Raw genomic sequence first — 14322 nt, 5'->3', positions numbered from 1 at the left:
ATGTCATACTTAATTGCTGAAATATTGTACACATTCCCCTTGAGTGTGGGAACAAGCAAAGGATAACTGTTATCACTTCTATCCAACATTACACTGCAGGCAATAACACAAAGGAGAAGATATAAAAGGAAAACAGATCAGAAACAAAGAGAATATAAAGAACTCTTTCTTCACAGATTATATCACTGTGTACATAGAAAATCCAAAAGAATAGGCAAATATAGTACTAGAACTAATAAATGACCTTATTAAGGTCACTGAATACAAGTGTTCCCCCCCCCCTCCAAATTCATATGCTGAAATCTTAACCCCAACATAATGATATTTGGAGGTGGGGCCTTTGAGAGGTGATTAGGTCATGCGGGTGGAGCCCTCATGAAAGGAATTAGTGTTCTTATAAGGAGACTCCATAGAGTTCCCTTGCCCCTCCTTACCTGTGAGGACACAGTGAGAATATAGTTGTTATGAACCAGCGTGTGAGCCCTCACTAGACATGGAATCTGCCAGCACTTCGATCTTGGGCTTCAGCTTCCAGAACTAAGAGAAATAAATTTGTGTTATCTATGAGCCACCCAGGCTATAGCATTCTGTTATAGCACCTGGAATGGACTAAGATACAAGGCTAATACAAATAAATGAATAACTATATACTAGCAGAAGCAAGTGGAAAGTGAAATGTAAAAAACCTCATGCACAGTAAAATAAAAAAGCATTGAATAATGTTATGGGGTGAATGTTTGTATCCTCCCAAATTCATATGTTGAAGTCCCCAATGTGAATGTATTTGGAAATGGGGTCCCTAAGGAAGTAATTAAGGTTAAATGAGACAATTAAGGGTGGGGCCCTGATCCAATATGATTAGTGCCCTTATAAGAAGAAATGTCTGAATTTACCGCCCTCCCATCCCCCCAACACACACATGCTGAGGAAAGGCCATGTAAGCACACAGTAGGAAAGTGTCTGTCTGCTAGCCAGGAGTCCTCACTAAAAGCTGAATTAGCTGGAATCTTGATCTTGGACTTCCCAGCTTCCAGAACATTGAGAAAATAAATTTCTGTTGTTTAAGCCATTCAGTTTAGGATATTTTGTAATGGCAGCCTGAGCAGACTAAGACAAATACCTAGGAATAAATTTAATGAAAGATGTGTACCCTGCTGAGAAAAATTAAAGAAGATATAAATAAATGGAAAGTTCTGCCATAGATAGGAAGACTCAAATATTATTAACATGTCAGTTCTCTAGAAATTGATCTATAGAGTCCATGTAATCTTTATCAAAATCATACTGGGATTTTTTGGGGCAGAAATTGATATTTTTTTAATAAGCAAATTAAAAAAAATGTATGGGAATGCAAAGGACCTACATATCTAAGTCAATTTTGAAAGATAACAAAATTAGAAGATTACATTACTAGAATTTGAGACTTACTATAAAGCTACATTTATTAAGACAGCATGGTTTTGGTGCAAAGATAGAAAAACAGATCAATAGAACAGAATAGAGGGCCCAGAAACAGACCCACATCCTATCTAATAAAAGACTAATATGCAAATTGACTATCACTCCAACACACAAGATGGCCACCCCCATGTGGTCAAAGATGGCTGCCCCATGTGGACACAATATGGCCACCACAAGATGACCAGCAGGGGAGGGCAGTTGTGGGTGATCAGGCCAGCAGGGGAGGGCAGTTGGGAGGGACCAGGCCTGCAAGGGAGGGCAGTTGGGGGCGATCAGGCCTGCGGGAGAGGGCAGTTGGGGGCAACCAGGCCTATAGGGGAGGGCAGTTGGGGGCAACCAGGCCTGCAGGGGAGGGCCGTTGGGGGGGACCAGGCTGGCAGGGGAGAGCAGTTGGGGGCAACCAGGTTTGCAAGGGAGGGCAGTTTGGGGTTACTGGGCCAGCAGGGGAGGGCAGTTAGGGGCAATCGGGCTGGCAAGGGAGCAGTTAGGCATCGATCAGGATGGCAGGGGAGTGCTTAGGGGGTGATCAGGCTGGCAGGCAGAAGCGGTTAGGGGCAATCAGCCAGGTAGGCAGGCGAGTGGTTGGAAGCCAGCAGTCCTGGATTGTGAGAGGGATCGGACCTAAATGGGCAGTCGGACATCCCTTGAGGGGTCCCAGATTGGAGAGGGTGCAGTCTGGGCTGAGGGACACCCCCTCCCCCGTGCATGAATTTAGTGAGAGAAGTCAGAAGAGTGGTTATGTCTGGAGGCTGGGTCATCAACATGAAGGGGTATAAGGGAACTTTTGAGTTATAATATATGTGTGCCCATATGTTAAAAGTTCATTCAGCTAAAGACTAGATTTATCTATTTTGCTGTATGTAAATGATGTTTTAATAACACAAGGAAAAATTCCATTATAATGTGAGGAGTGAACTCGGTGCTTTCCTTCATAGCACTTACCACAGTGCGTGGTCATAGACTCGCGTGGGCCCCAAGCCCCGACAGCGAAGCCCGTGCCTGCCTTCTTCATCCTTGTACGCCCTGTGCCTGGCACACAGCAGGCTCGTGGTCTGTACCGGGGAGTGCACAGATGAGTACTGGGTTAAAACCAAGCTCTGTACACGGTGTTGCAGGGGGGCTGAGGAGGGAGCCCGTCAACTCTGGCCAGGGAGGGGGTGCTTCACAGAGGAGGAGGGGACATTTGAGCCACTCCCCGAAAGCTCTTGGGGTTTTTCTCAGGCAGAGTAAAGGCGGAAGGGCACTCACATGCAAAGGCGCGCGGGCAGAAAGTGCAGCTTGTCGTGTGCTGGTGGTCAGCGCCTGGGCTGGGGGTGATAGGAGGAGGGATGGTAGAAAGGTAGGCAGAACCTTATTGACCGACCTAAAGAGTTTGTTCTTTAGTCTATGGGAGCCATTTGAAGGGAGGGCAGTCCCAAAACTTGATCTGCATTTTTAGAAAGATCTGGGTTTGCAGACTGGACCCCAGCGGAAGGGCTGGGAGTTCCTCATGGATGTGCAAGGATGAAGCTCCTCAGCTTCTTGCGCAGACCTACGGAGCGGCCCTCAGCACTGAGCCCGCCTTGAGCCTTCAGGTAAGACTGGAGGGGTCAGCCATGCTGAGCCCCGGCCCTCTGGGCTGGTGAAGCAGCGCCACCTACTGGTGAGCCCTGCTCCTGGACTTCGCAGGCCATCTGGTTCCTTTTGGTCCCATAGAGGGACAGGCCAGAGCATGGCCTCAAAATGAGGGACAGAAAGATGAGCTCTCCCTTTGGTTCGGGGGCCCAAGATCAGTACCTTGTGCAGATGTAGGAAGGAACAGACACAGACTAGTATTACTAGGCTCTGGCAGTTCTGCCTGCATTTGGGTCCTAGTTCCACCACCTGGAGAAAGTTATTTAACTTCTCTGCCTCAGTTTCCTCATCTGTAAAGTAGGAAAAGTAATAGAATCCATCTTTTAGGGTTGTTATGAACAATACCTGGTACTGTATTGTTATATGCAAAGCTCTTGCTATATCTACAAATATTAGTACTTTTATTATCATCATCATCTTTCAAGGTATGGGCTGAAGAATGCCTGGTGCATTTTGGAGGGCTCACGGGCTGGAGGCCGAGGGGCAGTCTGCGTCACAGGGGCCGTAGGGAAGCTGTGTGAGCTGGAGAAGGGCCTGCACACGTGGCTAAGCAGGTCAGACTCTCCTGACCACAGTGGGGGCTGCCGAAGGGTGTGGGCTGGGAGCGATGAGGTCAGATCTGTGTTTTGCAAACCCAGCATCTGTGTACCCCTTTCTGCTCTCAGTGCCTCACACATATGCCCTCCCAGGGACCCCTATATACCACATTCTGGTTTCCATGGGACCCTCATCGTGCAGACCAGGAAACGGGCTCAGGGAGGTTGAGGAACTTGTGCAAGTCCACGTTGTACACAAGGAGCAGAGCCCGAAGCCCGGCACTCCATCTGTCCCACGGTGCTGAGGGTCTGGGAGGGACCCTTTCGTGGGACCAGATGCGTTGGGCAGGACATAAGCAATAAGCGACGTGACCCTTTCCCGCCCTATCTGTCTGCCCCAAGTGGATTCTGAAGCTTTTCTGATCCCTCTCAGCCAAAGCAATAATGTTATTCCAGGAATTAATTGAAAAGCTGGCATCTTAATTTTTTTTTTTTGCCACATAATTCATTTTGTACCCTTTTCCCCCGACCGTTTTACAGAGAAATAATTGATGTCATCACTGTATAAATTTAAGGTGTACAGCCTGATAGTTGGATGAACATATATTATGAAATGATTACCACAATAAAACTGGCATCTTTTACCTAAATGAAAGCGTCTCGCCTCTCCCAGCTGGGCCTGCTTCAGGCTGGGAGGTCTGCAGCAGGAAGGGGTGTGAGAGTGTGAGCCTGTGAGGGTTAGGTGTGTGAAAGCGCGCGTGCGTGTGTGTGTGTGTATGTGTGTGTGTGTGTGTGTGTGTGCATGTGAGAGTGTATGCATGTGACTGAATGTGTAAGTATGTGAGTGAGCGTGTAAGTGAATGGGTCTATAAGTGTGAAAATGTGTTTATAATATGGACATTGTATTTATACTCCTTAGACCCAGGCTCATTAACCCACCTATGTCCCACCAGGCCACCTGCTTTAAGAAGTGGTGACACTGGCCCTAACCAGTTTGGCTCAGTGGATAGAGCGTCGGCCTGTGGACTCAAGGGTCTCAGGTTCTATTCTGGTCAAGGGCATGTACCTTGGTTGCGGGCACATCCCCGGTAGGGGGTGTGCAGGAGGCAGCTGATCGATATTTCTCTCTCATCGATGTTTCTAACTCTCTATTCTTCTCCCTTCCTCTCTGTAAAAAGTCAGTAAAATATATTTTTAAAAAAAGTGGTGACATTGTTTCTCTGCCACTCCCTATCCCCACTGGCCTATTCCAGTTGCTTCCTGGGATTGGGGGTGGCAGGGGGGAATCTAGAGTCTAAAGGCCTGGGTTTACTCTCCAGGTCCCAGAGGTGGGCACCTCTCTGTACAGAATTCTGGCTCCTCACCCAAGGCTCCTGCCCCTGGCTGCACACAGCCACACCCTCCTTAGCTCTCCAGGGGGGAGCTGGTTTGCTGGAATGTTTATGAAACATGAGTGAAGATTTAAAAAAAAAAGAGAGAGAGAAATTAGTGTAACAGGATTTTTCGGATTTGGTGCAGTATTTCTGAAATTCGAGACGTGACGCGTGTGTTTTCCTGTCATTGCATCTTGAAATGTCACGCCTGCTGCTACCAATTAATTCATAATTTCCCCATTCACCGATTAAGTTGCTCGGTGTCAGCAAATTCAAATTTTGTGAAGTCATGGAGTTATGCCTTCAAGAGGGCGGTGTGCCATCTTGATGGAGCAGCACCGTTATAGCGATGCATGTAGAGTGAATAACAAGGCTGAATTGATCCCCCGCCTTGTGAAATTTGGCCAGATATGTTATAGTCACTCTTCTTGGAGTTTCACAAAATTCCCAAAATAAATTTGATACAAAATAAGTATCAAACTTACTTGTAAGAAAGAAATTGAAACGATAGGACTTTGAAATTTTATTATGGAGGCCACAGCAATTTGTGGAGCATTTTATTGCTGCGGGAGTCCCACTCCTGGATTGCAAGTTTTCATTGAAGTGCCCCTCATCCCCTAGGCTGTGCTTTTCTCGAAGGTGGGGTCTCCGTTTTATCCATCTGTGACCACAGTATAGCATGTAGTTGGCACTAAAAACGCATTCATTTGATGAATCAACAAAAGGAAATAATGATTGGGGGAAAAGGTTGGAGTTCAGTGACTTGCGGGTGGTGGGAAGCTGCACAGGTTCTAAAGATATTTTTCTTTTCCTTATTCATTATTTTGGTCATTTTCTTACCTCGAACTGCCAGAACAAAGTATCGCAGGCTGGGCGGCTTACACAGCAGACCTCTGTTTTCTCAGGCAGCTGTCTTCTGTGTCCCCACATGGCCTTTTCTCAGTGTGTGTGTGGGGGGTTAGGGCTTCAACATGTGAATTCTGGGGACACATGTTGTCCCCAGTCCACAGCAGTCAGTGTGCAGGACAGTTTGCCACTGTAGGTGGCCGCACCTGGAGACTTTCAGGAAGGCAGAACTGAAACACACTTGGCACAGAGAGGGATCGTCACTTCCCCACCGTCACACAGCTAGTAGCACAGAGCTGGGGCCACAGGATCCGCTGTCTGGGCAGCTCCCAGAGTCCTGGGCTGGGCTGGCTCTGCAGGAGCTGGGTCTGGGGGTAGGCAGTGGGTGCTCACCCTGTCCTGACGCTGCCCTTGTGTTAGTTACAGGACCCTGATCAGACCCACATACAGAGTGTCCTACCGAACAGTGACAGCGCTGGAGTGGAAGTGCTGCCCTGGCTTTACTGGGAGCAACTGTGACGAAGGTGAGTGTGCTGGGACCCCGGGGCAGGGCCCGGGCACTGGCCGGGCTGGGCTCCCAGTCCTGTATGCTTCTCCCACTGCCCTCCTCCTCTGAGCAGATCTCTGTCCCTTCACATTTTTCCCTTCCTTTTCCCAACGCCTTAGAACCAAATGCTCTGAGGCTGCCCCCCTGCCCATGTTGGTGGGGGTGGTGGTGGTGGTTGGGGGGAGGGGAATGGATGAGACCCAGGGGAGGGGATTCAACTCACAGCCTGTTTCTTTCATTCTGGCTCTGACTCACCCAGAAACCAGGGCAGGCAGAGCTGGAAGTTTGGACTCTGAGCAAATGCAGGTGAGGGCCCACAGCCTTGAAGCCAGGTCTGCTCTAGATGATGGCAGGTGGACCTGGTGGGTGGCAGCAAAAGGAGGGCCTTGCCCGCCGCCCCTGCCCTTCTGCCTGGCTGGTGCCCAGAGGGAGGACGGAGGATGGGGTCCGGAACCTGGCCTTCCTTCCCCAGGTGGGCTCAGCCTGGCTCTGGAGCCCAATGGGGCCAGACAGCACACTCAGGTAAACAAGGACACTCTGATTAAACAGGTAATTCCCAGGGCTTAGAGATAACCTCCCAAGGGCCAAGTGCAAAACCAGACCTCTTTAGGTAAGGTTATGTCTCGGTAAAGGGTAATCCTTGCAGACTGAGTGGACAAAGCACAGAGGAGGTGGGATGAGGCGTGCCTTTTTCAGAGAGCCTCGGGATCCAGGGGCCACCTTCCCAGCTGACCTGTGCGGCTGAGGATTCCTGGGGGTGCGAGGGCCTGGGCTGAATTGGGGACTGGCTCCTGAAAGCCTTTGGAAAGATTTTATATCCCCGAAAATGAAACAACTACGACAGAAGGTGAAATGGAGGTGGTGTCTGTGATTTTGAGCACAGTCCTGAGATGGCTGTGAAGGGTCCTGGGGCAATTATTTCCATTCGTTCCCATTGCTGCCTCTCTGGGGAGCCTGCAGCTCAGAGGTGCTCTCCTCAGTGGGTTTTGCTTTGGTTCAGATGCGGTTCCCCAGGAGAAGTGTGCTTTTCTCTCGCTGTGTCTGGTCTTCCTTCCAAGCACTCAGGTCTGTCTTATGACTCTGGAGTTGTGACTGCATAGAGGTAGGCGGCTCCAGCCTCCCAGGTGGCCTCTCTGTGGTCCTGCTTCCTCCCTTCTTTGTCTCTCCAGGTCCTTCCTATCAGCCTCCTCCCCTTCCTCTCTGGCTGCTCCAGGAGTGCAGGCCAAAGGCTTGGAGATACCTTCCTTCATAGATATGCTTATATACGGTCAATCCCTATTATTTGCAAATTCTGCATTTGTGAACTGGACTACAGGCTAAAGTTTATTTGCAACCCCCAAATCAACACTAGCAGCATTTTTGTGGTTATTTGCGGATATGCACAGAGAGGCAAAAATTTTGAGTTGCTCAACTTGCATGCTCCCAGCTGAGGTTGAAGAAGGTGAAATTCTGCCTTCTTGTTTCATCTCTCATACTGCACACAGGTGTCCTTTTCACGGTCTGTTTAATGCCATGTTTTTCACATTTTTATGCTTTTTTGGGGGAGATCCTGTTGTTTAAAAATTTTCCAAGCATATTGCTGCCTAGTGTTCTTAAGTGCAAAAGGCTATGATGCACCTTAGGGAGAAAATGCATGTGATAAATAAGCTTTGTTCAGGCATTGGTTATTTACTGTTGGCTGTGAGATCAATGTTAATTAGTCAACAGTGTATATTCAATAAGGGGTGTTTAAGTAGAAGTACACATAACACAAGGTTACATATTGGTCAGCTGACGAATACGTGGTTTTCGTAGGAACCTAACCCTGTATTTCCTCTAGGAACAATGGTTCAGCATTTGCTAATCAGAGTTCCTGGTGCCTTTATAGGAAACTAGAGACCCGGTGCATGAAATTTGTGTACAGTGTGTGTGTGTGTGTGTGTGTGTGTGTGTGTCCCTCAGCCCAGACTGCACCCTCTCTAATCTGGGACATCCCTCTCACAATCCCAGGACTGCTGGCTCCCAACCGCTTGCCTGCCTGCCTGCCTGATTGCCCCTAACTGCTTCTGCCTACCAGCCTGATCACCCCCTAACCACTCCCCTGCCAGCCTGATCGATGCCTAACTGTTCCCCTGCTGGCCCAATTGCCCCCAACTGTCCTCCCCTGCCAGCCTGGTTGCCCCTAACTGCCCTCCCCTGTAGGCCTGATCACCCCCAACTGCCCTCTCCTGCAGGCCTGGTCCCTCCCCAACTGCCCTCCCTTGCTGGCCTGGTCGCCCCCATCTGCCCTCCCTTGCAGGCCTGGTCCCTCCCAACTGCCCTCCCCTTCTGGCCTGATTGCCCACAACCGCTCTCCCCTGCTGGCCATCTTGTGTCCACATGGGGGCAGCCATATTTGACCACATGGGGTGGCCATCTTGTGTGTTGGAGTGATGGTCAATTTGCATATTACCTCTTTATTATATAGGATACTAGTAATTACCATGAATTACAAGACCAACTGTATGTATGAATCTATAACTATATTTATCTATCTAGAAAGATTTATTCTTATTACAAAAGCAAGTACATGTTCATGTAGAAAGAGTAAAAACACCCTTTTAAGTTAACTTCAAGTCTCACTTAGGTGAATGTCTCCAGCCCATTTTTGTGCTGACAGGTCACTTGTAATGAATATGTTGTTTGATAACTTTCTTTTTCATAAAAATTCTCATGAACATCTCTCCTTGTCAATAGATAGTTTTCTATAGTATCATTTTTTAGTGGCTGTGGTATTTGGGTACACTCTTTATTAAACTCTAGTATAAAGTATTTAAGTAGCTTTTAATTTTAAATTATTAATAACATTGCTGTAAACATATTTTTAATCAAGTAAAATTTACATATACTGAAATGCACCAGTCCTAGGTGTACAGTTTGATGAGTTTTGATAAATACATAAACATTCTATCACTTCCCGGAAAGTTTCTGCCTCTAAGCAACCACTGTTCTAATTTCTATCATCATAGATCAGGTTTACCTATTCTTAAACTTCATTTAAGTGAAATCATATGCTATGATTCCCTTTTATGTATGGTTTCTTTCACTTACCATACTTTTTGAGATGTGTTCATGTTGTTACATGTGTATCAGGTTATTCGTTTTTGTTACTGGGTATTGTTCCATTGTATAAATAACCACAATTTTATTCATTCTCCTGGGGATAACCCTAGCCCTAACCCTAAACCCTAACCCTAGTTTTTGGCTTTATGATTAAAGCTTCTGTGACTGCAAAGAGGTGTCCTTTTCACCTGGACCTATAGTTTTCTTTGTGGGAAAGTTTTTGATAACCAATTTGTTATCAAATGACTTTGATAACAGATTTCACAAATATAGGTCAATACGTGTTTTCTATATTTCATTTTAATAATTATTTGTGCATTTTAAAGTCAACTTTGTTGAGGTGAAATTTACATATAACTTATTTTATACATTGAATTTACTTACAGCAGTAGTATACAGTTCAGCAAGTTTTGGCCCCATGAATATTTTTCTACATAATTCTGTTCTCGCTCATATTCTGTCCACCACCTGTGCCTCAGCCTCCCTGAATGCTGCTTTCTCTTCCGTTCAGGGAGACTGCTGTGTTCTCCTTAGTCCCCGCTGCATGCACTCTGGTCCGGAGGTGCCGCCAGGAATCACCTTGTTGGTTCTTCTTCTCTCAGGAATCATTGTTTCACAGTGTTCAATGTCTGTGAACATTTGTTCCGTAAATTTTGTCCCGTTTTTGAATTGATTATGGTGAGAGGGCAAGTAAAGCATGCGTTAGTGTGATTGGAAACAGAAATTGAATATTTTCCTTTATTGGATTTTTAGTTATACTTTTCTGTATTACTTCTTAGTTATTCTTCTAAGGATCATAGTCTGTTTCCTTAACTTATCATAGAAAAATAGAGTAACTATGGAGCTATTCCATGTAAATTAGAAGAAACCATTAATAATACAATTCCATTTATCCACCCAACATTCTTTGTGCTATTGTTGTCATATGTTTGAAATCTAAACGTTATAAAATTCATAATTCAATGTTATAATTTGTGCATTCATCAGACAGATAATCTTTTTAAAAAGTGAAAGGAGGCCCTAACCAGTTTGGCTCAGTGGATAGAGTGTCGGCCTGCAGACTGAAGGGTCCCAGGTTCGATTCCGATCAAGGGCATGTACCTAGGTTGTGGGCACATCCCCAGTAGGGGGTGTGCAGGAGGCAGCTGATCAATGTTTCTTTCTCATCGATGTTTCTAACTCTCTATCTCTCTCCCTTCCTCTCTGTAAAAAATCAATAAAATATATTTTAAAAAGTAAAAGGAGAAAAAAATAGTTTTTTATTTATCTGATAGTCATCATTTTCAGTGATCTTTAATTTCTCTTTAAAGCTCTGAGCTTCCATCTGGTATCCTTTCTCCTCAACCCCAATAAGTTATTTCAGCATTTTTTTTAAAAATATATATATTTTTATTTTTATTGATTTCAGAGAGGAAGGGAGAGGGAGAGATAGCAACATCAATGATGAGAGAGAATCATTGACCGGCTGCCTCCTGCACACCTCCTACTAAGGATCGAGCCACTCTGCCCTTGACCGGAATTGAACCCGGGACCTTTCAGTCCGCAGGCCGACACTGCATCCACTGAGCCAGGGCTCGGGCTCGAGCTAGGGCTAGTACAGCATTTTTTATAGTGCAGATCTGCATGCAGTAAATTTTCTCAACTAAAACTTTTTTTTTTAGTATTCACTTTGCCTTAATTTTAATCAGTTAATGAATTAAATTGTGGTAAAACACAGACATAAAATTGACCATTTTAACCATTTTAAAGTGTATAATTCAGTGGTATTCAAAATGTTGTGCAACCATCACCACTATCTAGTTTCAGAACTTATTTTTATCACTTCAAAGGGAAACTCTATACCCATTAAGCAGTCATTCCTCATTCTCCCTTCCCTTAGCCCTTGGCAACCACAAATCTGCCTTCTGTCTCTATTGATTTGCCTATTCTGGATATTTCATATAAATAGAACCATACACTATGTGGCCTTTTGTGTCTGGCTTCTTTTACTTAGCATAATGTTTTAAAGCTTCATCCAAGTTGTGGCATATATCTGAATAATGAATAAAATTCCATTATATGGATATACCACGCTTTGTTTTTTTCATTTACCCATTGATGGACACTTGGGTTTTCCTCCCCATATTTTAGCTATTGTGAATAGTGCTGTTATAAACATTCATATACAAGTTTTTGTTTGAACACCTGTTTTTGATTCTTTTTGATATATACTTAGGATTGGGGTTTCTGCATCATATGATAATTCTATGTTTAACTTGCTGAGGAACTGTAAAACTGTTTTCATAGTGGCTATACCATTTTACAGTGTATAAGAGTTCCATTTTTCTCCAGTCATCATCTCCAAAACTTTATTTTCCACTAAGTTTTGAATAATATTTTCATTGAGTTCATAATTCTGGATTGATAATTTTTTTCTTTCAGTACTTGAAACAAATTGGTTGATCCATTGTCATTTGGCATTTATTGTTTCTGGTGAAAAGTCTGCTGTACTCATTGTTGTTTCCCCTCTATGAATGTGTTTCTTCACCCACTCTAGTTATTTTCAAGTTGTTTTGTTGTTTTGTTTTTTAAATCCTTGTCTTTCACCAGTTGGACTGTGATGTTACCAGGTGGGATTTTCATAATCTTGCTTGGGATCCTTTGAGCAGTTGGACCCAATAGTCAATATTTTTTTGGTATTTGTTTTTACCAAATTAGAAAATTTTTGTTCATTGTTTTTTCATATCGTTTTCTGTCCTATTCTCTTCTTCAAGATTCCATTTGCCCACATATTAGACTGATTGATATTGTCATTGAGGTTCTATTTTATTACACCTCTGTTGTTCAGATTGGATAATTTCTATTGATCTGTCTTCAAAGTTCATTGACTTTCTTCTGACACCTGTGATCTTCTGTCAAGCCCATCGAGTGAAATTTTCATTTCAGATATTGTACTTTTCAGTTCTAAAATTTCCATTTTATTTTTTGTTTATGTTTCCATGATAAGACTTTCCCACCTGTTAAACCATTATGACCATGATTTATTTAATATCCTAGAGCTTATATATAATAGCAGCTTTTAAGTCCTTATCTTCTATCTCCAACATTTGAGTCATCTTAGGATTTCTATGTATTGACACTTTTCTCTTGACTTGGGTCACAATTACTTCTTTTCTTTTCTTCCTTCCTTCTTTCCTTCTTTCCTTCTTTCCTTCTTTCCTTCCTTCCTTCCTTCCTTCCTTCCTTCCTTCCCTTGTTAATAACTTTTGGTTATATACTGAACAATTTTGTATGTTGTAGAGGTTTTGGTTTTCTTGAAGAGCATAAATTTTTGTTTTAGCAAGCAGTTAATGTACTGTAAATTTATTAAGGCTTGTTTTTTATACTTTATTGGGATGTGTATGTAAACCCCTTAGACCTGGGATATAGTTTTTATTCTAAGGCATAGACTGTCTGTGGTTTCAAAGTCAGGCCCTAGGTGCTAACTATACCTGCTAACTTGGAGAGACTCAAGCTCTAAAGCATCTTCCTTCTGTTGGGTAGCAGCTTATATCTTTGCTCAGCTTTTGTAGCCTTCCCACTATTGTTTTCTACTGAGGTCATTGGGATCTCACTTACACATGTACATTTCTGGAGTCAGCCCATGATTTCAGGGGAGTTTGTATACAGAGTTTGGGGCTCTCTGCTCTGTGTGCCTACTCCCTTATTAGATTTCTTCCCTCAGTTTCCAAGTCCTCTGGCAGCCTTAAATCTAAACAACTGCAGCTTTTGACGTGAGTTCTGACCACTCTGCACTGTCTGACCTGAGGTGTACCCTCAGGGGAAAAGCCATATAATGTAGAATTCACTCAGTGCTATTCCCTTTTTGCAAGTATTGACTTCCTTTCAGTTTATGCTGTTTTTTTGTTGGTTTCTAGTATCTTCAAATCGTTGTTTAAAATTTTAATCTAGAGTTTAGAATTCTTATCTAAAGAAGCTACTCCATCATTACTGGAACTGGGACTTTGTGAATGGTTGTTTAAAATTTTAATCTAGAGTTTATAATTTTTATCTAAAGTAGAGTTCGTGTGATACAAGCTACTCCATCATTATTGGAACTGGAATGTTGTGAACATCTTTTTACTAAAATCTCTCCCCACACCTTTAATAATTTCCTTAGGATAAATCCCTGCAGAATTATTGAGTTAAAGCTTTTGAATCATATTGCCAGTTTAGTCCTTAGAAAGGTTGCTGGTATGGACAGACTGGGAGGTTCTGGAGGGCAGAAAGTGTTGTCATCATCTGTTTCCCGTGTGGTGCCCCAAAGAGTGTGTGGCTCTTAGTTAGGGTTCTGAGTTCCTAGTTACAGTTCAAGGCTGTTGACTCACTCTGTTTATGGAACATGATTTCCACCAGTGCCGATCAAAGGAATCAGCATTAAGCATGGTATACAGTACTATTACTTCACCACTAGATTTAATTTAAAAAGTAGTTCCTTAAGCCACATTCTACCAGTAGATATCCCTCCAGGTAGTTCAGTTGACTGGCAGCAGAGGTTACATCATCATCTTCATCAACATCATATCATCATGCCATTATTTCTTACCTTTGAAATGGTACTTTAGAAAGGGCTTTCTGTCCCATAGTTCTACATTACCATGGTATAGATGGTGTTATAGGATGAATGTGTGTTCACCCCTGTCATTCATATGTTGAAACCTGTTCCCCGCAAAGTGATGATGTTAAGAGGAGAAACCTTTGGGAGGAGTAGTTCATGAGGGTGGAGACTTTATAAATGGGATTAGTGCCTTCATAAAAGAGAGCTCCCTCCCCTCTTCTGCCATGAGAGGACACATGAAGAAGACAGATGCCTATGAACTAGGAACTTGGCCAAGGCCAACCAGCT

At 44.0% G+C, this 14322-nt stretch overlaps 1 protein-coding gene across 2 annotated transcripts in view; it reads left to right on the top strand.

The window, feature by feature from the left end:
* COL26A1 (collagen type XXVI alpha 1 chain) overlaps positions 1-14322 on the top strand; it is a 156945-nt gene that overhangs the window by 56841 nt on the left and 85782 nt on the right. Inside the window, exon 3 of one of the 2 annotated variants that reach the window (XM_008141719.3) lies at positions 6257-6354. In XM_008141719.3, coding sequence (XP_008139941.2) covers positions 6257-6354 — 98 coding nt within the window. Of the gene's footprint in view, positions 1-6250; positions 6355-14322 lie in introns of both variants that reach the window. The other variant, XM_028145276.2, reaches the window with a different exon arrangement.

The sequence above is a fragment of the Eptesicus fuscus genome, chromosome 4, assembly GCF_027574615.1.
Source record: "Eptesicus fuscus isolate TK198812 chromosome 4, DD_ASM_mEF_20220401, whole genome shotgun sequence".
NCBI classification, from domain to species: Eukaryota; Metazoa; Chordata; class Mammalia; order Chiroptera; family Vespertilionidae; genus Eptesicus; species Eptesicus fuscus.
The sequence above is the reverse complement of the archived record's forward strand: the minus strand, read 5'-3'. Positions and strand labels throughout refer to the sequence as shown.